At 38.0% G+C, this 27,641-nt stretch overlaps 1 protein-coding gene across 18 annotated transcripts in view; it reads left to right on the top strand.

The window, feature by feature from the left end:
• Window positions 1–27,641, top strand: part of PLCB4 (phospholipase C beta 4) — a 172,439-nt gene that overhangs the window by 133,847 nt on the left and 10,951 nt on the right. For all 18 annotated transcript variants that reach the window (XM_088134673.1, XM_088134638.1, XM_088134656.1 and 15 more), the window contains 12 exons: window positions 1,466–1,568; window positions 1,809–1,973; window positions 6,309–6,513; window positions 9,172–9,260; window positions 11,884–12,034; window positions 12,266–12,315; window positions 12,940–13,005; window positions 15,189–15,304; window positions 17,285–17,360; window positions 20,551–20,726; window positions 24,157–24,258; window positions 26,746–26,803. In XM_088134673.1, the coding sequence (XP_087990799.1) occupies window positions 1,466–1,568; window positions 1,809–1,973; window positions 6,309–6,513; window positions 9,172–9,260; window positions 11,884–12,034; window positions 12,266–12,315; window positions 12,940–13,005; window positions 15,189–15,304; window positions 17,285–17,360; window positions 20,551–20,726; window positions 24,157–24,258; window positions 26,746–26,803 (1,357 nt within the window). The remainder of the gene's footprint in view (window positions 1–1,465; window positions 1,569–1,808; window positions 1,974–6,308; window positions 6,514–9,171; window positions 9,261–11,883; window positions 12,035–12,265; window positions 12,316–12,939; window positions 13,006–15,188; window positions 15,305–17,284; window positions 17,361–20,550; window positions 20,727–24,156; window positions 24,259–26,745; window positions 26,804–27,641) is intronic.

Genomic DNA, 27,641 nt, shown 5'->3' with positions numbered 1-27,641 from the left:
TTTTTAGGGGTTAGAGTTAAGTCATCTGTGCAATGTAGTTGCACCACCTGCTCACTTAGTCACTGGGGATCTCACTAGGTCAGCCTGGTTGCAGAGCTCCTGCTTCTTTGAAACAGATGATGTGGCCGGTAATGCAGGAGGTTGCCCCACGTGTGTCATGTGACTCATGCTGGCTCTTCACTCCATACAGCTCTTTCATAAATTCAGTCCAGCAGTGGAGTCAAATGGCCCCTTCACCAAGATTGGGAAAGAGCTGCATAGAACGAGCTATTTGCTGTGAGCAGAAAATGGAGCGAGTTGCTCCAAAAAAGATGGCCATCTGCTGCTGTGTGGAAGTCATGTGGAGCCTTGCAACTGGGCTGACAACAGCGTGATCTGCCTTTTAAGAAGGAGGAGCAAATACATTTTATAGGCAGTGGCTGTGGGAGGAAGAAGAAGGAAGGAAGGAGGAAACAGGATGAATGTAACATCCAGAAACTAACCCCTCATTTCCTACAGACTCAAGGTCTTGTTATTTGCAATTTCATAATCCATGATTTTATACTGGAACAGAACCCCTACAAATATTAAAGAGCTACCTTTATTTCCTTTTGATGCAGCTGCTCTTGTTTTGTCATTTGCCACAGAGCAGAATTCCAGAATCAGAACTTTGGACTGGACTTTTGAGTCAGAGCAGGGCAGGTTAGACTCAACCACCTTGTCTAGGTTAAAGAAAACATTAGGCCTTGGGCAAAATGGCTAGGTTTCATTTCAACAAGGTCCTTTGTGTCACAAAGGCAATGTGATTAGCATCGTCAAGGTGATTATAATTGTCACAGGATGCCTCTCATCACCACAAGAGTCTCATTTGGCAGTTCCGGTAGCAGGAAAAAGTTTTGAGACATGCTTTTCCCTTGTCAAAAAAGAGATCCTGATCCTGAAATGGATTCTAGCCTTAAAATCCTCTAGCTCAGGATGACTCAAATGGACATGTGGATGTATTGCAAAGTCCCAACCCAGCAAAAGGGTGTGTGGCAGGAAAAATGGATACCATACTTGAAATGGTTAAATTATTCAAGCGATCATTGAGTAGAAAATCTTGTCACATGTTTGTTTAGTTATCATAAACAAACATGTGACAAGATGTTGAATTATAAATGTGGAGGAGGTTGACTTAATAATTGCTTAAAGGAAATGTTTCAGTTGGGATGAATTCAGATGATGTATTATCTCATTCTGATTACTGTAGTGTTTTTTTCACAATTCAGTGAGTAAACTTTAGTTTTTCTATCTCGAATATATATTCTGAAAACTTAATACCCTGCCATGCTTATTATTTTTTTCAGCTGATTATATACTTTCTACGTACAACTTGTAGGATAACTAACAATAATGGTATTTAATTTATAGTAACGGGATAAAAAGAAAACATTTCAGTTTTATCTAAACATATGTCTTCTGTTTGTTTGATTTTTTTTTTTTAAAGATACCTTCTTAAACCAGATTTCATGCGGCGACCTGATCGGACATTTGACCCTTTTTCTGAGACTCCTGTGGATGGTGTTATTGCAGCAACTTGTTCAGTACAGGTAGGAAGCATCTCGACAACTATCGGTCTAGAAGAGACTACTTGAAATATGCTACTTGACCTCAGATGTCAAGATGTCTCAGATGGCTTTAAAATAGAGAGAAAGGGCTACAGGTCATAAATGATTGGAATAGGTATGAGAAGTTATATATAAGAGTAAAATTAAACACTGACATACACTTGAATATATTAAATTTCAAATTTGACTGATGCAAGAACATTTTTATGCTTCCATTTCAAGGTCATATCTGGTCAATTTTTATCAGACAAAAAAATTGGTACTTATGTAGAGGTGGATATGTATGGCCTTCCCACTGACACGATACGTAAGGAATTCCGAACACGGATGGTGATGAACAATGGCTTAAATCCTGTTTACAATGAAGAATGCTTTGTGTTCCGAAAGGTATGATGTATTTTGGATGCCTGTGTACACTTTTAATGTTTTATGAATAACGCTTTGCCTCAACCCTTTTCCTGAACGAGGAATCTTTAGGAAAAGATCCACCAATCTGATGTCCTCTCAGCAGTGTTGAGTTGACCATTCTCAAAATGCTCAGCTGACATTTGAATTCTGGGCATTGCAGGCACAGCACTTCAGGAGAGCAGCAGTCTGGGGAAGGCTGATTTAAAAGACTGAAGTCTTGCTAGCACTTTCCCTTCGTCCACCGTGATACACTTTTTGTCATGGGATAGAGTTGACTAAATCTGGATTTTTTTTTAAAGGAACCTCTTGTAGCTATCACGTGATTTTTATTTTTCTGTTTGGCTTTTCCCTCTTCTTGCTTCCTCTTCTTCCTCCTCCTCTTCTTCCTCCCTCTTGGAGGAACAGCCTCGTTCGTGGCTATGCCTAGGTTCCAGGTGTGCAGTCTGCTCAGAATGAGCTCCGGCTGGGGAACTTCTACCTTCCTTGGAGATTACAACTTCTTCCCTGCCCTGGCAGTGGCTGCTATCTTGCACTGTTCCTTCAGCCAAGAGGGCAGGTGAGACCCTGCATCCAAAGCTAAGGTCAATGTCATTACATGGATTAAGTCAGGGGGTGCTGCCTCTGCATCTGAGGTTGGCTCCCTCGTCCTGTCTGCGTCGTGTATATTTTTTCCTCTTTTCCACCGCAAGAGTTCTAGACACCATTTGGAAAAAAGCAGTTTTTAAAAATTGCTTCTGGGGGTGAGTTTACTTGTGCCATTTTACAAAACATTCCCATCACCATGGTTGCAAAGTGCAGTGTTTCGGCAGGAACATTTTCTTGCGTATTCTTGGTCTGGCTTTAAGTCTGCACCAGAACAAGGTGGTACAGTGTGGGAAGCTTATGTGGGTAGCTCAGTGAACATTTTGGCTTCAGTGCGTGGCTTATGTGAAAATGGTGAAATCTGTGTTTGGAATCATGAAGACAGGCTTGAAAATAATATCATTCCTATACCAATCTGTGATGCAGCCAAACTTGGAAGTCATGTGCCATTCTGAGAATTAGAGAATTGGATCACCCAAATGACAATGAAACCTCTCCCCTCTGAAGACCAGTTTCAGCATTTGGGAGGTTTTAAGCTTAGAAATAAGGCAAGTAAGAGAAGACATGATTTGGATGGACACGATTATGCCTGGTGCAGAGAAAGTGGATAGGAGATGTTTTTTTCCTTTACTCATTACTACAATGAGGGTCATCCAGTGATCATGCATGATAAGAGATTCATAATGAATTCAATACTTTTCCACACAATGCTTAATTAAACTGTAGTCTGCTGTCATAAGATGCAGTGATGGCCAGCAGATTGAACAGCTTTAAAAGGAAATTAGGTAAAATTCATGGAGGACAAGACTACTAAGAGCTAGTAATCATAATGCCTGTATATTATTGCTAGTATTACAGGCAGTAAGCCTCTCAATATCATTTACAGTCTTCTGGGCTTCCTGTAGATATCAGCAGGGCACTGAGGAAAGGAAAATGCTGAACTAGAGAGGGTTTTGGCCTGATTCAGTGGGGCTTCTCTTACTTTCATTCCTATATGGCATGTACTCCCTTTCTATATTGAGGTGCATGTTGTGGATATTACTTTATAGAAGAGCTTCTAGTAAATGAAAATAACTAGGGGAAAAACTTCTACTCTAGTTTTCTTATTTACCCAGCAGGGGATTTTTTTTTTTTTTTTTGAATAAGCAAACTTTCAAATGTGTATCTTCCATGCAGTCATGCAAATCTCATTTCATTCTGAAGAAACACCGAGTTCATTAAAAACACGGGTGCTAGTTAAGCTGCCCCATGTTGCATGTACGTACGTAATCATTAGCCACTGAAATTCTATAGAACAGTTTGTCAAAATGCACATGCAGATTCACTCTTAATGGCAATCCATGGTGTCTACAATTTTTTCTATACCATTCTACTTTAATTTTTTTTTTTTTGTCAACTAAAGTTCATCCAGAAGTGTGTGCATTAATGGTGCCGTCATTGACAGTGTCTTTTATCCTTTTACCTGTTCTGTTGTCTAGAATGCAGAACAATTACCTGCTTTTTTTTCTTAGTGATGTATCTTTCTGGCTAGTATCGTGCCTATTTTAGTTTTGGTTGGGGGCTAATGCCAGATATAAAGCATCCTACTAGCATGACACAAGTTTTATGCAACTGATACCTAATCTAATAACATTTGGAGTATATCACAAAAATTGCACAGCCCAAGAGCTCCATACTGGGAGAATACTGTTATACAGTGAAGTTAGGATTGTTTATTACTACCTTTGTAGCATAAATCTCATGCAAATACTTAGCAGGTAATGTGTGAATTGTGTTTTATTGTCCTCCTGTTTTTTAAAAATAAATCTACTGCTGTTGTAATACATATTCTGTGTTGTTATTCTTCTGTGAACTATTACTCAGTCGTGATATGATATTTTAATATTTACGTTGGGTCAGTCTTGCTATACTCAACGATGCATGCTAGTTGGGATATTTCTAATTGTCAAATAAATAGCAGCCTAATTCCCTGGGGCCCTTTGTAATTGCAGAACTCAAGGACTAGACAAGGCTACCTAAATACCATTGCATCTTTCCCTTAACAGGCAGCCAGGAGAAGGGATCACTTAATAATGCCCTATTATATACCACTATATTCTGTTGTGTCCCCTAAGACCTTTATCTCTTTCCTTTTATTATCTACTTGATTTTTTTACTGCATCTTTCTCAGAAACGTTTTATTGTACATTAATTTTCACATTAATACCCGTTTTGGAATTCTCTTACTAGGCAGAATCGTTTTAATAAATAAACCCATTCCAGTTGCAGATGCTAGATACTTAAATGGATTGTGATTGCCCATGAATTCTACAGAAAGCAAATGTAGGGTTCCTTTTCCCAACAGATTGCTTACATTCTGGAAATGTATATATCAAAAAATAAAAACTTAGTAATTTGAAGTATAAAAAATAGCAATTTATAAGGGAGAATGTTTTAAAGAGCCATATCACAGGGGATACTGTGAATGTAAAAAGTTATAAATATGTTTAGAGATCTTTTTAATTTTAATTTTAAAATGATTTTCTTGTGTTCCATTGATGGAACCCTGATGTTACAATATATTGAACAGTGGTCTTTTTTATTCCTCATAATTTGTTCTGCATGTAAGCAATGGATCTAGTAGTACAATCCATTGGACAAAAGACGATTAACTTGTTTTCATTGTCCACTGCAATTTGAGAAATAAAAAGACCTATATCCATTTAGTTTCTTTACAACCACTATTGGTGCAACTTAGACAAATGCTGTGAAATGGCGTGATACCTTTTATAAAATCACACATAGATAAGCACTTTTAGCTGTAGGTATGGATGAAGTCACATAATGTGGTGGTGGGAGAGCAGTTTAAATTGAAACTCCCCCTAATTTTCCCCCCTTATTTAGGAGCAAAAAGTGGTGGATCAGTTATCTTTAACAGTTATGATAACTTTGTTTATCTTAATTTTTTTGGATTTGAGAGTTCAGAATATTGGGTATAAATATTTGGGGAGGAAAGTAAGATTGCAGTTCCATCTGATTAAAAAATACTAGCCTTTAGTGTAGCACTATGAGGAGCTTTATCTTGAAATACACTGCTTTCCCATCAATGGCAAGGTAAGTCCATTTCTTCATTTTAGCAATATTTGATAGTCAGAAACATTATCCCTTTCCTATACGTGTGTCCTTCAGGCTTGTTTTGCCTGCTAAAGTGAAAAGAAAGGAAAGAGTGTTTTCATCCATCAAAGATTATATTGCTGTCAAGGTGCATGTCACAGATGAATTGCATAGCTAGTAAATGTAGGTATTTTGGAGAACAGAATGGGAACCTCCTCAGAGAAAGCAACCCTATGCTAGCAAAGTAGTACTGAGTAGACAAAAGAAACCACCACACTCTGAAGATTCTTTTATTCTAATCACTTGCTGTTTGCTTTATTCTTCCAAATTTCTGAGGTTTCCATTTTTAGGAAGAAAATCAAACTAACAGAAATTTAAATAATGTTGATTGGCTATTTTTAGAGACATAAAGCATTACTCATTACTAGTGTATTCTTTATAACATTAATACATAGTGCCACCAAAGACGTTGTTCAGCAAAGCCTAGTAATATTGTAAAAATACAACCAAACAGCATTTTTCAGTAACTCTATTAGAACCTGTTGACAGAGGGGGTTGCTGGATTTCTTCAACAATTACAAGTCAGGAATGTGCTGCATGATGAGTCATAATAACCACCTTCATTCTGGGGTTTCTTAGGTGATTCTACCAGATCTTGCGGTCTTGAGGATAGCAGTTTATGATGACAACAACAAGCTGATCGGTCAGAGGATATTGCCACTGGATGGGCTTCAGGCAGGCTATCGACACATTTCCCTTCGAAATGAAGGCAACAAACCATTATCTCTACCAACAATTTTCTGCAACATTGTACTTAAAACTTATGTGCCTGATGGTTTTGGAGGTAAATACTTCAACAGTATATTTTATTTTGAGCAAGTTGATTGGGAAGGATTATGGATATTTTACAGCACAATTCAGAAACTAGGCACTGGCAATCCTCAGTCCCCAGCCCACTTTTTGTACCTTTCACTCAGGCTAGCAAAAATGGATAATGTATTCAATGACCTATTGAGATGGGAAGCTCACAGAAACTTTGTGTTAAAATAGGCTTAAAACACTTTAAAAATGAACCCCCCCCCCAGCTTTCCAGCAGAGAATCTTAGGTTAGCCTAATGTATGATGTAGTTTCATCTGCTTTATATCTTTCCTGCAGCTACTGTACCCCTTGTCCCCACAACTGTAAGTACCTGACTATCCAAAGAGTCTTGAATATTTCTTAGCCTTATGCTGAAAATAGTGGGAAAAGCTCCCAGTGGATTTGGGAATTTATCCCATGCTTTTTTTCAGTTCCATTGCAATGAGTGCAGATTAAGCCTTTTAATACAAACCAATCAATTAATGTTATTTACAGCCAAAAGACCCAAAAGCAAGTTACAAATATAATCTGAACTTGGCATTAGATAAAACAGTTTAACAAATATTTAATAAATATTACATAATACACTTAAAACCCCAACTCACTGACTTGTTACTAAAAACCTTATTTTTATAGCCATGGTTAAAAATCTGGCTGTTGCCATTGTAATTTTAGGATTTTCATCTGCAAGTAAAATTTTTACATACTCAGAAGTATCTCTTCCTGGTTTGAATTTTAAAATAGGCCAGATAACTTCCTGCCAAAGACTCTTTTAAAATTCACAATACAATAAAATGCGATCCACCATTTCAAGATCAGTATCGTTACAAGTACAGAATCTTTGAGAGATGGGAATTTTTTTAAATCTACCATATAGCATATTTAATGGCAGCACATTTAATCTGGCTTTTAAAAAGGCTATTCTGTATTTATTTAAATATAAGCAATTCAGTTATTTAGGGAGTTGAAAAGTATATCTGTAGTTCTGAAGGTTATAGGCGAACATGAAACTTTGGCTCCAGCCATTAATTCCTGTACTGAATTATCCCGTAGTCTTTGTTTGATACAATGAAATGCTAATGACATACCCCTGGAGAATAATAATCAGGATCAATGCCAATTTGACTAATCTTTTGAGTCACCTGTTTAAACCACATATCTACAAAGGATTCATTTGGGATTTCCTGAAGCAATCCTTCCTTGTTTTTAAAAACATATATTTGTAACCAAAACTAGCAAATGTGATCCAAACTGGAGCTTCATATAAAATTTGAGATACAATTTTGGCATTAAAAACTTGTATTGCTGCAGGAGCAAATCTTCTTCCTTTTGAGTAAAAATATTGAAGCAAGGCTGTAATAGTAGATTTTGCTTTCAGAAGTATTGCCTTGCAATGATGTTGCCAGGTTAAAGCACGGTTAAATAAAATGCCCAAATAACTAAAATTCTCTACTTGAGTTGTTATATGATCTTGAATTTTCCCGGTGTACTTTTTAACTTTTTTCCCCCAAAAACCAAAATTTTAGTTTTATCATAGTTAATTTGTAATTGATTTTCTTGGCAATACTTAACTAGTGCCTCAAGTGGGTGTTTCAAATCTAGTACAGCATCATCCACATATAACAAAGCACAAAGTTTCCTTTTAGCTAATGATGGACAATGGCCATCAACCTGAAGTAATGTCTCCACATCTATTGAGATAGATGTTAAATAGTGTAGGGCCCAGGATGCAACCTTGTCTCATTCCTTTATTCATTGTAATATCACCTGTAAGTGAGCCTTTTCTGTTGCATCTAACTTGCATTATACTATCTTGATACAGTTACATATTAATTATGTAAGACCCCTGTCAGGAACCAAATTCTCTAATTTAGTCCAAAGTTTGAATCTGTGAACAGCAAAGTGCAGCGAGCAAAGTAAAAAAGTGGGCTCAGATAAGCTGTTCTGATGGGGCAGCAGGATGGGGTGGTATTAAGCAGAACAGAGCCTAGACTTGCCATTCCTCTGCCCCCAGTAGAATTCAGGTAGTTTTATAAAATTGAGTTTGTGTGTGTATTGAAATAAGGTTTGAATAGTGTGTAGAATGTTGGGCATATTTCTGGTGCATGCATTTGTAGTAAGAGGTTTTATTTGAAGTTTTCAGGACTATTCGCTATTTTCTGAAATGAGATTAGTGTACAAAACCACTGGAGATGAAATGTCAGAGAAAGGTCCAACAAAGTACATAATTCCCTGGTAAATATTCTGGAGTGGGGAGAAGCATTTCTTTATCATGCAAAAGCAATATTTGTCCTTTCCTCATATTAAGAAAGCAAGATTTTGGAGGTGTTTTGGGGCCATATTGTAGTGCTCAAAACAAATTTTTGCTTCCCTAGCATGAAGAAGAACAGTGCGTGTTTGTGTGCATGTACCTGCAAGTTTCTTTTTTCATGCTGTTTCTTTTAAGCTGATGTTTCCTGGTTGGAACCTGTTGTGGGCCTTATGCTTCTGCATCTCTTAAGTTTACGAAGACTTTCAATTTTATTACTTGTCATGATTAAGGGGACAGTAATGCATGGTAAAATTAAGCAGAGCTTGTATGACAGGCTTTAAAAGGATCTGAAGTTGAAAATAGCCTGACTACTTATTTAAATTCCTTTTTAGATATTGTGGATGCCTTGTCAGACCCAAAGAAATTTTTATCTGTCATGGAGAAAAGAGCAGACCAGATGAGAGCTATGGGAATTGAAACAGTAAGGAATAATGAACTTTGGATATGAAATTGATTTGCATTTTTTTCTAGGAGCCTCATTTAGTAGAATATTTAAAAGATTAGAGTGATGGACAACATTGGTTGGCCTTTTGTTAATTTTAGGTAGGCTTCATCATGGCTAAAATTAAACATTTATATTATCAGGAGTATAGATGATATGTTTCTAAAGAGATGGCTTCCTCTAATCTAGTATATGCAGTCATGTGCCAGCAATGCCCCTCTGGATTCTTCATAGGACAAACAGGCCAGGCTTTGCGCAAAAGAACCAATAGACACAAATTTGGTATCAGGACTCAGAAGAAGGACAAAGTAATAGCAGAGCATTTTAACCTCCCAGGACAGATCTCAAAGTAGCAGTTTGAGAACAACCACCGCCACCAAAAAACTATGCCAGCATAATTGAGTGTGAGACAGTCCAACTTCATAGGATTCAGGCTATCTCAGATGTTCAGAGCAAACACAATCAGTTTTTATACATTACAGGTCTTAATTAATAAGGTATTTGTAATCTGTCCCCCATAGAACCTTCATCTGCATTATTACCATGTCTTCTCTCTCCCCACCCCGGTCCATCCCTACGTATTTTAATCTTGTATCAATCATGCCACTGTGTGATGAAGGGGGCTGCAGTTCACAAAAGCTTGTGCCTTAAAATAAAAAGAGTTAATCTTCAAAATGCTGCCAGATACTTTCTGACCTCTCCTCCTGCAATCTGTAAGGGTGTTGGAGCCCTTTGTTGGATGTATGGTATTTTGTTGTTAATGACCAGATCCACCATTTTGTTGCTGTTTTATGCTTTATTTTTTTAACTGTATATTTGTTGTTTTGCTTTTATACTGTGAACCACCCCAGAGTCAGTTGAAGTCAGGCAACATCTAAGTCAAAATAAATAAATAGATTTTGCTTCTTAAAATGAAACAGTAAGTTTGTGATCCAGGGTCTAGGCTAGAAATGGTCAATGCCTGGTGCGCTGGCTATAAGCAGTCTGGAAAAACCCTTGTGGCCCCAAAGCCTTTCACAAAATTGTACCACTAAAATTTGGCAGCTAATTTTGATGTGCTTTTCCAATAGGAAATTAAGCACAGCAAGCATATTAAGCCACTAAGAGGCTTAACACACTAATAGTAATACATTCAACCCTTCCCCAAAACTAAGTTCATTGCATTACTATCATGGCCATGGCTGCCAAAATATTAACTTAGAAGTAGTAAAGCTATTAGCTGTAGCTCTGTGCTAAGCAATATAGGCCATCTCAGAGTCTTTGAACACTAAGACTTAAGTCCATAAGCTTTTGAATTTAAATGGGGATCATTCTAATAATGAATGTGAGCAAGGAAAATGGTCACAATTTTTTTTTAGTATGCAATGATTCTGTTATTGCTGTCTGCCCTTTTTCAGGATACTGCTTTCCATTCCCTCTTATACTACACACATACACTCCAGTCATTGTTAGCTAGTGGTCATGGTCAGTCTTCTTTGGCCTTTGGTTTTTCAGCATTCCTTTAAAACAGCTTTTGTGGGGAGGAGGGTGTTTCTGCATAGGACTGCTAACTTTAAGTACATAAGGACCACCTTCCAAACTGCTGAGAATCCTATTAATATATATAATATTATACCATGATCATTAGTAGCAGTCTGCTGTTTATTTGCCTGTTGTTTGCCTGTTAACAGTTGCTTCAGCCACTATTAAGTGACCATGTTCTGTTTGATAGTAGGTGCTTACTAGTTAGCTTGGGTTCTCTATTACTACCAGTAGTGAGAAGGATGCTTGGATGATGCCTCAGTTGGTATGAAGCATCCCCTACACAAGTCATTTAGTACTCCTGCCCTAGGTGGACTGAGTCTTATAGTCAGTGGAGGAAATATAGCAGGGATCTTTAGACTCAAGATCAAACACTCCTATGGGGTATGGCCATCAGAATGCCTACTTCAATGCCTGTTGGCCGGTGGTGCTGTGGACCTGGACTCAGGAAAGATAGTCCTCTTCCTCTGGCTGATCCTCATCATCGATCTCCCCAGTTGCTCATGGAGGAGAGTGGACTAGCAGGCAACTACACTTGCTTTTCTTGTGCTGCCTCAACCTGTCTCATCACAGTACCAGTTGGTAGCACTACAGTTACTACAGGAAGAGAACACTTCTTAGAAAAGTCAAGTCTTTGTGTATGGTTAGCCTCCTCTGCCTCTTACTAAGAGACCTTGCCCGGACCTTTCTCTGATTAGTCCTCCTTTGCTTCTAATTGCTGTTCTACCTTTCCCAGCTGTGCCTTTGGGAAGAGTGGAGTTTTATGTGGGGGGAGGTGGGGAGAAGATGTAGTCAGTAAGCCCTAAACTGAGGGAAGCACATAAGGTAACATTGCCTCGCTGTCCTCTCACAGCACTAAGGGTCCAAAGGGAATAAGACTGGCCCAGTTATGACAATTGCAAGAGGTACCAATGACCTGGGCCTGGCACATAACAGTCATGTGCTGTGACACTGGGACTTCTTGCAACCTGCCCTTAGATCCTTGGTTTACTTTGGATTTTCTTTGACTGCTTGGAATCTTTCATCCTTGTCTACCAGATTTGTCCATAGTATCTTTTTTAAAAGCCTTTATTCCTTGCAGAGTGACATAGCTGATGTTCCAAATGACACTTCAAAGAACGATAAGAAGGGCAAAACTAATAACGCTAAAGCAAATGTTACTCCTCAGACTAGCTCTGAAGTCAGATCAAATGCCATTTCCAGTACAGGACCTGGCACAGAAATTAAGAAAGGTAAGCAAACTTCTAGAAGACTACTGTATGCAGATTTCTTGCTGTATTATGTTTCTCCTGATTGGTAGTAAGAGTAACTACGAAGGATTAATGCAAAATATTTATCCTCCTTTCTGATAATCTGGATATCTTTTCAGCAAGTGGATATGATTCAGTAAAGTGACATTAAAATAACTAACAATACTGACAATGTGTTCATTCTCTTATGGTTTTTTTCCCTCTTTTTTTAAGGTATAGATCTTATTCCTCAAATAAAGATAGAGGACTTAAAACAGATGAAGGTAAATCTATGCAGCAGTTTAGCAATCTCTTTCTGAGAATGAATTGACTTGTTTTCTGATGTTTTTCTTTATCATTGAAAATTCAAATGTCCTTATTAACTAAAAATTAGATTTCATTTTTCTTGACCCTTAGTCCCTTAAAATTTTCATTTTACTCTAGGGAAGCCTTTTAAGCTGATAAAGGAAGAAGTGGTTATGAGCTGTTAAGATTTAGAACCTGATACTTTGCTTTTCACAGTTCTCCCACGTTATGGAGTGAGTTCTAGAGTGACTGTAAAATAGCAACGCAGAAAAAAACAGGTTCCATTATCCATTAGTCTAGGCGCATAGATCTTTATATGACATCTCTGCACATTGGTAACTTGATTTCCCCCACTTTTTAAAATCTGTTAAAGTTGTAATTAGTTTTGACTTGCTTTGCACTTCATATGAAGCCATAATGTGGTTTGCTTAGTTTTGATTTAGCATGTTCTGAGAACCTAGCCATTGTGGCTTAAGTAAATCATGCTTTCAAAAATGTTGGCTTTACACACTGTGCAAATTCAGTTTTGAAATCAAGACAACTGCCTTCAGGTCTTTCTTGTTTAGGTGTTTTAAAAGAACTCTTTTTTCTATGGGGAACAGGCATATATAAAGCATCTGAAAAAACAGCAAAAAGAGCTGACTGCTTTGAAGAAGAGGCATGCAAAGGTAGGAGTTTTGTTTTGTTTTCTGTTTTCAGAGATGGGGTACTTAAAATTTAAAAAGTGCATGAGTTATTACAAAAGTATATATTAAAATAATGAGCGTGCCATTGGTTTTTAAAGTATGGCTCTGTTTTCATGGATGGCATCACTCTGTGGAATCTTATTCTATTTACCAGAACAAATTTAAGAAGCAGTACATGGCTTCTGTTTCTTTGACCCTCAGGCTAAGCTAGGGGTGATTAGACATTTAACTAACAATATTTAATTTTTTAAATTATACAACATAAGATCAACCAACTATAGCCTAGTGCAAAAGGCATGCCCAACATTTCAAAAGTTCTGAACAGGAATTTATTTTGAATACAGGCATTGAACACAGTTCTGAGTCTTTCCAGAATTCCAGAATGATTTTAAATTATTCATTCACTTCAGCATCCATTAGCACAGAGTAAAATTATTTTATTCTTTATTTTTCAAAATGAATTAGAAATTTTAAAATGTCACTAGGAATCTAAGGATACTTTCTAGGAGAATATGTGAAATGGGGGGGGGGAACCCATATTGCTGCAAACTCAGCATTAAAAAGTCCCATTGTGAACATTCTGTTAGGATATCCCGTGTTCCAATAGAACTAAATTCAAAATGCTTCAAGTGTTCTGCATTCCAATGGAGCAACAAGTCAACCTGTTTCAGGAATTCCGCCATTGATAACTTGAGAGGTGCTGTGTTCCCTTATTGTTCATCTTAGAAACACAGAAGTTGATGGACTAATAGTCCATTCTGGGAGCTGTCTACCACTTACTTGAGCAAAAAGATCATCTGTTTTAAAAAAATTAAAAACATTTTAAAAACCCTATAGTGGTCAATGAAAGCAGTCTTTAACTTTCAGCAGCCTACTTTGCCCCCACAACTACCTAGAGGACTGAACTCCACAAATAAGCAACAGCAGTGGATTAATTTTAGCACTGCTTATGGCCAATATAAATATATAATACTTCTCTGCCTACAAAATTCCCCAGGTAAACAAAGCAACACGGTTACTGCATTTGCATCTTGAAAGCCCAGTCACAAAGCAGAACAGGTAGTCTTTGCTTAAATACCTAACTGGAACTGGAATTTCCATCGCTCATTAGATGAAACATCCCATGACTGCACCACTTAGCAACAGCAGTTTTGGTAGTCCTGGTTGTGGTTGTTAGGCCAGGACCGCACATCATCAGGCAAGGACCTCATGCTTCTGCCCTGCCACGCTCGCCTCTGCTTCAGCTCCATCACCCATTTATCTCTCCCCATCTCTGCCCTTTCAGCTGCCCTGCACTCTGCCACTCCTGCTGCCCTGGGAACACTGCAAACTATACTGAAAACAATATGTTTTGTCCAGGGCTTGGGCTAAGTGTATAGTGCCTTGTTTGGAGTGTAGGACAGAACTTTAAAACATACTGTGTTTTGTTTTAAACTTGAAACATTAAAAATGGCTGTTCTGAGCTCTGAACATTTTGCACACCCCTGGTGCTTACTCTTCAAATCAGAATGCAAGAAAAAAAAATTAATCTCTAAGTGATGGTAATTCAAACAAAAAGTGATTCATAAGGACTTTCTAGGGGGTCTCAACCTATTTCAAATTCCATTCTGAATTTTACAACATCCTTTCAAAAATAGAGAATTCAGTCCCTTCTATCTGGGTCCTTTTCAATATCCTTTTTCAGTGCCTTCCTGTGTATGTTTATTCAAGAGTATTGAGTAAATAGGTTGGACATATGGCTACTGTTGTCATGCAGAAATGCTTAAATTTCTGAAATGTCAAAGGAACGGGTATAAGGAGATTTTATCAGGATGATGTTTATCAGGCAATAAAAACGACTCAGGAGTTGAAAAAGAAAACACTTATACTGCATTTATTGTACGTAACAACAGTTGTGAGTTCTGTATGGTGCAACCACCTGGGCAAAAGAAAGGAAAGCAAATAGGGAAAGAAGTTGCTTCAGTTAAGAGTTGCATTCAGGAGAGCTTGTGGATTTAGGAACCTGATAGAATAAAAAGGTATTCATGCCGTTTTGAAACGCTTTGGAAGATGCTGCTGCTAGGGTTTTGGGTTTTTTTCTTCTCTTCCCCTTCTGTTGAAACGCAGATATCTAAATGCCTTGCCGCACAGACTGTAGCCTAACGTGCCGTTTTTCCCCACTGCAGGAGCACAGCATCATGCAGAAGTTACACTGCACACAAGTTGACAAAATGGTAGCCCAATATGACAAAGAGAAGCTAGCTTACGAGAAACTCCTTGAGAAGGCAATCAAGAAAAAAGGGTATGCATAGCGTTGTTTAAAAAGCAACATTTTTGACAGCAGGAAAGAGGAATAGAGCTCCATTCTTGTGCCCTGAGAGAGGGATCAAAGTACCGTTGCACTTGAGCTGTGTCGTTCCAAGTGTTACAGTCCCCTGGGAACGAAGGGGCTCACAGAGGCTTGTGTATTCTGTTCAGGTTAAGAGATTTAAAAACGACACATTTCTTTAAGGGGGGAAAAGTGGGGGGGATAATTATACTAGCTTCTATGAAATCATTACATTGTCCTCAATGGCGTATTTAGACCCTCATCACATGAGAGTTAAAAAAAAACGTAAGTTAGACATCATAAAAGATGGTACATATGTGCTCACATGTCTGCCCTCCTCTTATGGAAGCCAACACGGTGACCCTCATCAAGTCTGTTTTGGCCCTGAATGTATATAGGCTGACCTTGCAAAGTTGTTTCGAGGATGTATTTGAAGCCTTTTGAATACTGTTGTTGTCAATGGACTGTGTGTTTTTCAGGTAAGCTTTATTGGCCTGACAAGCTTAACTTGGATCTGAATGTTAATTGAAAAACAGAAGTCTGCTTATTGTTGCAATCAGCACTTTTTTGTGTGTGGACACTATAACTGGAATGCTTCTTCTCATCAAAATTAGTATTATTTGCCTGGATTCTTTCTGGTAGACGAAAAACCAGACTAATAAGATGAATAAAGCATTTTGTTGTGGTGGGTAGCTTTAAAATGAAGCTTTAAAATGAAATTGCTGAAATACCAAAACGTATGAGATTTTAATATTGCTCCCTGGGATCTTGTAAGATAGTAGGTGAGGATGCCAAAATTTTGCAACACTCAACATCCTCTCAAGATTTGGACCATATGTCACCACCGTCATCATCATCACTACTGCCACAATACATCCACACCATCACAGAAGATCTCCCGGTCTAAAAAAGTTGCTGATCCCAGAATTACACATTATGGAGTGAGAGCACAACAAAGGGTTGCTGCTTTTGTTGACAGCCTCCATTTGTAGTTCTGTTTTTGGGAAGAATAAGCCAGATTAATGTATTATATTAGATGCTCAGGACGTAAGTTTTCAAATACTCTTATGTTTATGTGTTAAAATAAACATGGTTGCTTATTAATAATTGTACATGCATTGCGAGGGACGTTCTAGGATTATTACAATAAATCCTCTTTAAAGATAGGATGCTTGCCCTCCAGCTGTGGTTCTTAGTTTCAGCTCCCTATCTCTCCCACCATGGCCAATGGGGAGGAATGAAAGGAGCTCTGGTTCAGCAGTATCTGCATTTTGCCCACCTTATCTAAACCATGGCTGATCCCCAAATGGTACAGGTAGTCCCCGGGTTAAGAATGCCCAGTTTAAGGACGGCCCATAGTTAAGAATGGAGCCTATTGTAGCAAAATTCAAGTTAAATACACAGTGATTCTAGTTAAATACACAATGGTTCGAGTTCATTACACAATACTACTTATACAGTATTATACAATAATACTGTTCCAGCTTACATACAAATTCGACTTAGGAAAAGACCTCGGGAACAGAACTCGTTCTTAAATTGGGACTACCTGTACTATATCAATACATTGGAATGGAAATGTGGACATATGCTTTTTAACATTCCTAAAACTCCCTGCTGAGTAACCTATTCTTTCAAAACTGTACAAGCCTTTCAGGGAGAAACACAGTTCTGCAATCTGGAAGAACAGGAAAAAGTGAGAAAGGATAGCCATTTATCCTGGGCAGATTGTAATATATTTTTTCTTTTTTCATCAAGATTAACTAAATGCAAAATGTTTTCTCATTTCATATGGCTAAGCAACTGGGGGAATGACACTGGGAAATAAATAAAGAGATGGACTCAAGTTACATTTTTAAATACATTTCGAGCTTTGGTTCATCTTCTGAGGTTTGTTTGAAAATTTTAATTTGTAATGCTTACTTGAAATGTTTCTGTTTTGTTTGTTCTTAGAGGAAATAATTGTCTTGAGATGAAAAAAGAAACAGAAGGTAAAATTCAGATGTTAACATCTGATCATAAATCAAAGGTAAGAGCAGAAGTAGCCTTTTTAACAGTGTATTTCAGTACATGACAGTCATATGGTGAGAGATGTTTCTGGAAGTAGGAAATATTTTTTGTTCCCCAGGAAATAAGAAAAAAGACTTCAGGTTGTTTGGACTACTTTGGAAAACCAAGTGATTTCAGTCTGGGAAGATTCTTGCTGGAGGTTATAGCTAATAAACGTAGCTGAACTGAATTTGCATTGTCTCTTGGAGTTCCTTGGGCTAGGCCTGACATCAGTCTTCCCAGACTGAAACCCCAGTTCCCAAGTCAGCCAGCCACAACAGTGTGAATTCCTCAGGGAGGTGCCAGTCTCATCCTCTTATAGCTCCCACACTCCTCCGGCGAGCTAAGAAAATGTTTATCTCCCTGAGCCTGGCCTTCATAATTCCATTCCATCACATCCATAAAATGCCATAATTTCAGTCCTGGTATCAGTAAAAGTCCACTAAGGGTTGCCAGAGATAACAACATATCTATTTTAGCCTTAATCAGATAAGCCAACTTTATATTCTTTCCTTTTACTTCTAACAATCTTAATCTTTAGTCCATTCAAATAATGTCATAGAACTTTATTTCTTTTCATTTTTTCTTTGTCCCTTCTCATAAAATTCTTCACAACTTTAACAAGCCTCTTTTGTAAATCCAATACAGGAAAATTATTCAGGTCATTATCTTGGTTTGTTGTTTGTATATCCCTTTTAATTATTAAGACATCAGCCAGTTTCTTTTGTATGTCCCATGTAGCATCTTTTTCCATATCATTCTTGTAGCCTTTCATTTTTAAATTCACTTTCAGATCACTCTCAATTTTGTCAGGTAAAACTTGTTCCTCTTCCATAACAACTTTTAAATACAGTCTGTCTATAGAGGCAGACACTCTTAAAATTAACTTCTGGGTCCTTTGTTCAAAAATATCCTTCAATATGTCCAATGTTAAAATATTTTGCTTCATTCTGTAATTGTAAGTCAAGTTTGAGTGTTCTCCTTTAATTGTAATCTTTAGATCCTTCTAGTTCACTCTAGTGTCCAATTTTTACAGTTTTTTTTAAAAATCAAAACAACTTTCCCACGGGAGGGATTCTTTATAATTAATTTCAAAATCTGATTTCAAATTTATCTGGACCCTTAGTTCATTATAACTTTCTAAAATCAAAGTTTTAATCACCCTTTTGCTGTTTATACCAATTTTTTTAAAAAGTTCTTCAACTTGTAGTTAAAACTTCTTTCCCCAAGGATTGAAGGAAACTCACCTGGAACTGTAAAATATGTCCTAATAGCAGAAAAGCAGTTGAAGCAATTTCTGAAAGTGTTTAGAAAGGAAGTATGTGAACGTAGTGTCCTTTCAAAGGTGCCGACCACAGTTTGAGCAAGATGGCTAATCCCTCATCTTCCAGAGCATTAAACCCACTGGAGACCTCTATCTTGCAGCCTCCTTGCAAGGAGCAGCTGTCTGGAGCATTAGTGGGTGATCCCAAGTCCTCTCCTTGTCTAGAGAGGAATTATCAAAGAGCCAGTCTACTCACTCTTCATTCCGCCGCGGTCATCAGCTCCATTTTTTGCAGATCCATCAGTCTGCCATTTCTACCCCAGAAGTCATTCTATGGTGATTTGCATTACCTTGTCAACACAACACACAAAAAAAGACATTACATTAACTATAGGAGATTGAAATGCTAAATTGGAAATAAAATACCATCTTGAATAAGGGAGCTCTTTATGCATACATTAGCATAATAACAGACGAACACAATAAGGATCTAGTGAAAGAAGATACAAAGAAGAGATGGCATGAATATGTGGAAGAAATGTACAAAATGTCCCAAAATTGATTATACTGATGAAGATTTGACTGCTGAACTACAGCCAGACATTTTAGAAAGTGAAATTTAATGGACCCTATAAAATATTATTACCAGAGCTACAGAAGCCAACTTTGGGTGCCACACACAATTAAAATAACAAAACCAAGCAATCAAAACAATTAAAACAAAACCAATAAAATGCAATTAAAATTATTAAAACTGTAACAAAACAAAAAGCATGAGAGAGTGCATTCCAAACTTGCAAACAATATAACCATTTAGTGGCTAATGCTCAAGATTTTGCCATCCAGACTTCAGCAGCATGAGAAGTTTCTACCATCTGGATCCAGCAGAAGCAGTGGTACTTGAGGTCGTGTTGCTAACATCCTATGGATGATGGAAAAGAAAGGAAGTACACTGAAGACGTTTTTCCATTTTTGATTATACAAATGTTTTTGACTATGTGGAATATAACTAACAAATAGTGGATAGTCCTTAAAAATGTGTTTCTACTGGGCCACCTTACTTTCCTATTGAAGCATTTTTATGATGATCTGGAAAAAACAGTTACAAAGCACAAACAAGCAAGGATTACATAGATATCTATAATGTGTTTTTAACGTCAGGATTAGGTGGCATTATACTCTTTACACATTGAAACAAGACTTCTGAGGCACCTGCTCAGGTTGACTTGAAAAGTAGAAGGAATGACTGCATTCTTAGGATGCAAAGGCACACTCCCTCTAATTTTGAGGGACTGAACCTCCATTTCAGTCTCAGACCATTGAGTTCATATAGATTTTGAAATTCATCCTTGCTTGATTCCTTCTTAAATTAGGATTTGAGGAAACAGGAAGGCCATTATTTTGGGAATACTGTACACAAGTCCCACCCACTTTCTCCAGTGCTACCTAGTATCCTTTGAGCCCATATACCAGGAGCTAATTTCATAATGTCAGTGGCCCTTCCTTATTGGCTGGGCAAGCAATATTGGGTGTGAGAGATGCTGCAGCCAATCAGTGTCTTGGGAGATGTTTTCTATGGTTGTCAGGCATTGTTAATATATTTTGTAACAGAGTGTTTTATATTTTTCAGTCCCTTATGCTGCAGCCACTCTGACTGGGCGTTGGTGGGCTACTAGCCCAGAAATGACTTGAGTTTCTGATTCGCACAACATGGGCCAAACAGGGAAAAGTGTTTTGACAACAATTGACCTTGGGGGCTCGGAGTTTAGAATAGTCCCAAGTTTCTGGGCTAACATAAAACCTGGATCTAAAAATGACTCCAACAGTGCCTCCCGAATTGTTTGCTTGGAGGCCTGCCTTCAACAGTCATGAATGGAAAATACTGATCCAACCTTTCTTCCTCAAGGTGAAAGAAATTGTGGCACAGCACACCAAAGAGTGGTCTGAGATGATCAACACCCACAGTGCGGAAGAGCAAGAAATGCGTGATCTGCACCTTAGCCAGCAGTGTGAACTACTAAAGAAGCTGTTAATTAATGTGCACGAACAGCAGACACAACAACTAAAACTTTCCCATGACAGGTCAGTATAACAGTATACTGTTATTATATTATTTGTTCACTTGGAAATGGTTGAATTTATTCCAGTGTGGGAATGTAGGGGATGATCCTGTTGATAGCATTTCCCATCACCACCCAGGCTTGCCTAATAAGGAACCTTACATCGACTGGCTCATGCTTTAAAAAGTACAGTCATTTCCCTGCTAGTGCTGAGAATAATCTGATGACGGCTGTATAATCTTGATCATTGCCCAATAAGTCATACAGGTAGTCCTTGTTATCCAACCACAATTGGGATGGGAACTTTGGTTGCTAAGCAAAGCGGTTGTTAGGTGAAACATCACGTGGCCGCATCGCTTAGCAACTGCAATCCTGGGAGTCTCACTTGCCATCATTAAGTGAATGCCCCAGTTGTTAGGCGAGGCAACTTCCTGCTGGCTTCCCACAATCAAGTCAGTGGGGAAGTTAGCAGGAAGTTGCAAGCCTCAGACACTGCCAGGTGGGGGAGGGAGTGAGTGGGTGCATGGGGGGTTGGGTCAGGTGCATGGGGGTGCGGTGTGGGTTGGGTATGCAAGGGGTCCTCGCACACCTGACCCACACCACGCACCCAACCGGACCTTCCCCCACTCCCTCCCTCCCCCCCTCCCTCCCCCATCCTCCATGGCTGAAAATCCTGTTTGGACTTTCAGCACAAAGCTTTTTCAGGCAGCCCCCAAAGCCCCATGTGAAGCTTTTATAGGCTGCCTGTAACAGCTTCATGCTGAAATCGAAGCAGGATTTTAGCAGCTGCCTGAAAATGCCCCATGCCAAAATCCTGCTTTGATTTCAGCAGAGAGCTTTTCCAGGCAGCCCTCAGAGATGAGAGGGAGTCCTCTCGGCAGGTGGCAGTAGCTTGCAATCTTTCCTGCCTGGTGTTTCCCTGGCAGGCATCATTTTCCTGGACGGCAATCACATGATTGTGGGGCACTTGGCAACCAATGGTAAGGACAAACCCATTGCCAAGGGCCCAGATCACTGTAACTTCAGGTCAGATTGTAAGTCCCTTTGTTCAGCACCGTCGTAACTTTGAATGGTTGCTAAACAAATGGTTGGATAGAGGACCACCTCTAGTTATGTTTTGAAGTGACAGGCTGAGAGAAGGTGGTTGTGACTGAAAATCTGCAGATAATTCTGAGTGGAATCAAAGCTCTAGAGTTCTGTTATCAACCCTGCCCCTCCTTTCATTTTTGCCCTCTTCTACCCCAGAACCGGTATACATAGCATTAATAGTATAACATAGCATTCAGGTAGGTGGACCATCATTGGAGGCTGGAAATTGACAAGGAACATGTCATAAAACCACAACAGGAAGATGTTTTGTTCAAAGAAATTTTGGAGTCTTCTTCAGGGCTTTAAATAACAGGCTGCTAAAAATGATGAGAACTGAATCACTCCCTTTGATGTAAGTAAGCCTCGTGGATACAGCCTCGTTCAGAGTGAATTTTAATAGTAGTGTTTTTCTAATCCTAATTTATTTATTTAACCATTACAAGGCAAAGATAAAGGAATACTAACAAAAGGTAAGAGAAATAAATAGCTTATTTATAGATACCTGATCAAATAATACATTCCAGATTAATAATTCCAGTATTAGACCTATGGCTATTTAGCATTTAATAGCTAAATAGAATTTAGCAACATTTCTAGCGCAAAGCATGTATTTTCTTCATCTAGATGATCTAAGCAGTTAACTAGCAGGGATATTACTACCACGGAGCATGAAGATTTATATATGTGACAATGCAGAAAAACATGAGAAACTGACTCAAGTCTAGTCAGTTGCAAGGTTATTGTTATACCTGCCTTCCAAACTGTAGATAGCATAGCATTAAGTCTAGCCAATGAAAATGATCTTTTGTGCGAAACAGGCAGAATATTAGAGAAATAATTGGCTAGGATAAATGTTCTTCTGCTTATACTACTGCTATAGTAGTGGGGACTAGATGTCAATATTTCTGTAGCTCAAAGTCAAGCATATGCTACTTCATCTCCAGTGATGCTTTCTCATATACCCTTGTTGGATTAAGAATTGAGCTGAAAGACCTCAATAACTTAGGTCTGAGGCTATGCTTTTCTTCTGGGAAGAAAACTTATCAGTGAGAATTAGAAGAGCAAGGCAGCCTTCCACTCAGTTTCCTTTTAGACCAGTTCTCAAATGTACCTCTGCAGGGGAAAGATCAGCTTCCAGACAGAAGCAGCATTTGTTATACAGCAGAAGACAGAAAGCACAGCTCTTATAACTATGGTCTGGGCTGCTTCTAAGGTTTTTAAGTCCTTGTACACATAAAACTGTGCAACAGAAAGCAAATTGTGCAATTCCTAGGCCTTAAAGGGGTTTATTGTTTCAGGGACCAAAGCATTGTCTCTGCAGCTAGCAAATCAAACTTGCTTTGGCTATCTTTCAGACTTGAACAATGCCGTCTTATGTTTAGTTCTTTTATATTAAGGAAGATGGAAAGATGACTCTAAGTATCTGAAGTCCTTTACTTGTTCAGTGCTGATAATAACCTTCTAATTGTTAATTAAGAGATACTAATTAATTACCCTATCTCTTGGTAAACACAACTTTAGTTGGCATAATTAATGTCCAGTTTTTCTTTGCTGCAGTATGTGGCTTGAACTTTATATTTCTCGATATTTCAGTTCCATGTTCTTCTATGATCAAATAAATTCTTCCCATATTGCCATAGTTACTAAAAAGTTTTGGTGGAACTTGCAAAACTTACATGTTTTGTGCATAATAGTTTTATATTTTGCTTCATGAAGAGAAGCAGTTTGATTGTCCTCAGACATGTTGGACAATAACACTGAACTTTCTAGCCATATGGATATCCATTGTGCTGGAAGTTTTCTAGGCAGGATGTGCTGGTTGGGGATTCTGTAATCTGGAGGGCATTTCACTGAGAAAAGCTGCATTATAGATTTGATTATTATAAAGATATAGAATTGTGCTGAGTATGACAATGTTGTCTACTCCATTGGCTTGTACAAAATGTGTCAGTAAAGTTCAGTCTAACAGTTCAACTCTACAGGCCTACTAAAGCCTGCAATAAATAAATATATCAATATCAGTATCTGTGTATAGCAGGAGTGGGTAACTAGTGGGCATCAGTCTAATTTCAAATGCTTTCTTCAGGCATTCAGTTTGGACTTTTAACAAAAGGAATATGTCTTCTTTCAGATGGTTGGATGAGAAGGAAGAGGAAGAAGGGAGGGATCAGAAAGAGGAAAGGAAAAAGAAGAGGGTTTGACAGAAAAGTTGTCAAACTGTACCTCCTCTTTCACTGTGCAGCCCCTGGCAGATTACAACAAAGGGAATATAACCCTCAGTCAAGCTTCTGGAATGTTTAAAATTGAAACTTAAATTCCAGAATTTCTCTTCTCTTTGTTTTCCTTTTTTTTTTTTTTTTTAGGGAAAGCAAAGAAATGCGGGCCAACCAAGCAAAGATTTCAATGGAAAACAGTAAAGCCATAAGCCAAGATAAATCTATCAAAAACAAAGCTGAAAGAGAGAGGTATGTATTACATTGCTAATTATAGAATGAGTGTCCATGGGCAAGGTTTATGGGCTACTTCGTTTAATTTGTGTAGAACAACTTACCTCCCCATTAAATCATGATTATTTAATACAATTGGAATCCACATCAAAAGATGCGATGCAAACTCCATTCTATTCAAGTAACATGCCAATAATCATTTGGCTGCTGAGTTTGGAGGTTATTTTGGCCTGGGGAGATGGGAGCCTTCCTTTTTCTAAAGGCTGGTTTTTCATACTACTGCGAATGTTGGAATTCTTCCATGTGCACTGTTCTCTTCCTCTTGGGTGAGATTGATGTTATTGTGACTATATCAGGGCTAGAGCTGAGAAAAATAAGATCTCCATTAATATGTATGGTAGCTGATTATCAAGCCACACATATGATAAGGGTCTTAGGCAGTGAAATCAGCATTTCCTCACTTCCCTCTTATTTCTTCTCTCAGACCTTGTAATTGACCACTTTTTCAAGATTTGATTACAGGCATTCAGAAATATTAAGAATTTAGCCCCTGTGCACCAGTCCCCAACTCGCTCCATTTCAAAACCATGGTATGATTTGGACCGTATTCTGTTCTAACCAAAACTTTCTTAGTAATCTGACTCAAATCCTACATGGCACAAAACTTCTACTTCTTTCCCCAATGTATTATTTCAGAAACGTTTATTATTATGGACAAGTTCATACAAAGCTCTTGCTAAATGCTAAAAAAGGAGTTATGGGCTAAACTTAAATAGTCCATTGTTATAGAAACTTGGATTCTTATAGAGTTTGCCCCATTTACATTCAGACACACTGACCTATAGAGAAATGAGTGTCCTGGCCTCTCCCCTTTACTTTCCGGTTTTAAGGGGTCCCTGGATTTGTCATTGCCCTTGATATGGTGCAGCTGGAAAAGGAAGAACAGCCATTCCTAGTATACAGGCAGAAAGTACAGGAGGAGACATGTATACACACTATGAACAGGTGCATGGATTCTTAAGATAAACTAAATGTTCTTTAAGTAAAGATGCAGTACCTGAGTGGAATCAGGGGCCTAACGGAGCCTTATTGATTTTCTTAAGCATAGCTAGCTCCATACACCCATTTCCACAAGTGCTTTCTTGCCTGAACCCACTCAAGCAGGCCTAGCCAAAGCCCTAGCTAAGACAATGAGAAAAGTCTGGTCTGGACACAGAAGCAACTCCTTTCTTTGCTTCACTCAATTTTATACAAAGATTTGCTGCTAGGCAAATTTGGAGGTAAGTGTCTTTTGCTCTAAGCTCAGGTACTGGAGAAATGAGCCATTTCTCCCTGTGCTACAGTTATCAGAATCCTTCAGCAAGCCTTCCTGGTCTCCCCTTTCTTTAGAAGCTCGGATTTTGCAAAGTATGCTTGTGTAATGGGTGCAGCTGAAGGTTTAGCCTCCTTAACTTTGCATAATCAACATTACTCCAGAAATCCAAATTGTGACCTTTCTACATCTCTTGTGGCATCCCTTGGATATGCAAAAGAAACCATTAAAACACTGTAGGATATTGATAAACAAAAAGGCTTTAGGAGAACCGCCATTGTCATGCAGTTAGAAATCCAACTAATTTTTAAAAATCTTTTTAATAACCAGTGTGTCTTCTTTTGGCCCATTTAAAGGCCTTGCCCTCTGCAATAATGTAAGGTAAATTCACTGGTGCCCTATATAAATACCTATATCCATACTTTTCTGGATCTTTTTGAGCTAATGGCATGTGTTCTTTCTACAAGGATTCCCAACCTCTACTCATAATATCTTTCTAAGCAAATATTCAGGTAGACCAAATACCTTTTATGTCAATTTCCTTTCATCAGCTTTAAACCCAGATAACATTTATAAGGTGATAACATTTGTCTCTGAGACTGTGGCTATCAGGAGTAAAGACTGATTTGTATGCTTAGATTTAACTTCGCCAATGTTGTCTGTATTTCACACTTGGATTCTTCTTCACTTCACTGCTTGCTATTTAGGTTGGGTGCTTTTCTTCTCTTCTACTTGATTAATTTCGGATTGAACTAAACAAACCAAATCTACAGCTTAATACTAGTGATATAAATTCTTGGTTTATTACCCTTTGTTTGATCTGCTATTTTTAGCCTGTTTGTTTCATTTCACTTATTTTGTACTATGGTTTTATTGTCTGTAGCTATATCACCATATCATAGTATTTATGATTTTAATACTAATATATGTATAATTCTTATTGTTAGATCTTAGGGTTATAAAGTATTTCAGTTTTCTGTTAGTAATGCCTATATTTTTGTTACTGATCACTTATTCTACACCTTACATTTTTATTTCTGGAATGATTGTAATTTGATATATTTTTATACTGGTCTATGACTGAAGCACAGGAGGAGGAGGAGGAGGAGGAGGAGGGCTCTTAGCATTCTTCTCAGTGACATTTAGATGTGTAATACAATTAGATACTACAGTATCAAATATATCTTACATAGGCGTGTGAGGGAGCTGAATAGCAGTAACACAAAGAAGTTTCTGGAGGAAAGAAAACGGGTGAGTAGTTAATCATCTGAAATATCAAAAACTTTTTTTTTAAATAAGTGAACTGTTTTCCAAGAACTAATGAAGCTGAGTAGATTGAAAGGCAGAAGATATAATGGAAATGGGAACTGCTCATGAAATAGATATAATGAAGCATTTTTAGAAGTTGTGACTTGAAAAGAGGAATATATGAGAGCTTTGGTCCAGACTAACTTATTCACATGGAAGAGGTTATCTGTTGACTAACTAGAGGCAGATAATCTGTCCTCCTTCCTTCCTTCCTTCCTTCCTTCCTTCCTTCCTTCCTTCCTTCCTTCCTTCCTTCCTTCCTTCCTTCCTTCCTTCCTTCCTTTCTTTCTTTCTTTCTTTCTTTCTTTCTTTCTTTCTTTCCTGATTCCCCTGGATATTCAAGTGCATTTTTTCAGATATCTGCCTTTCTCTAAGTATTTTCCTTAATTTACACAATTTTCCCTGAATCTAATGTGTGTGTTCTGTATTTTATATTCTTTATTAGGTAATTTTAAAGAAGTTTCACATTGTGAAATTCAGAAATGTGCAGGTGTCAACTTGAATTCTGATTCATAGATATGTTAAGAAAAGCAAATTGGTTAAATTTGTATCAAGATATGAACAGAACCATCCCCATCCTTTTGTGCTGTTGATTTCCCTGGGAACACTGTAATTGAAAGTACTTGAATAGGGATGTCTCAGAAGGAAGCCTGAAATAAATGAATTGAGCTTTGTCGTAGATAAATGCATGTGGAATGGCAGCTTTGGTTTGAATCCAACCCCAGCAATCTCATCCATATGCATCCCATTTTGTGGCATATTCTAAACATTTTTCTAAGAA

The sequence above is a fragment of the Python bivittatus genome, unplaced genomic scaffold (genome assembly GCF_059951505.1).
Source record: "Python bivittatus isolate LINGU-HERP-01145 unplaced genomic scaffold, Pbiv_v1 ctg000020_np1212, whole genome shotgun sequence".
Lineage (NCBI taxonomy): Eukaryota > Metazoa > Chordata > Lepidosauria > Squamata > Pythonidae > Python > Python bivittatus.
This window is presented reverse-complemented; position numbering and strand designations above follow the sequence as displayed.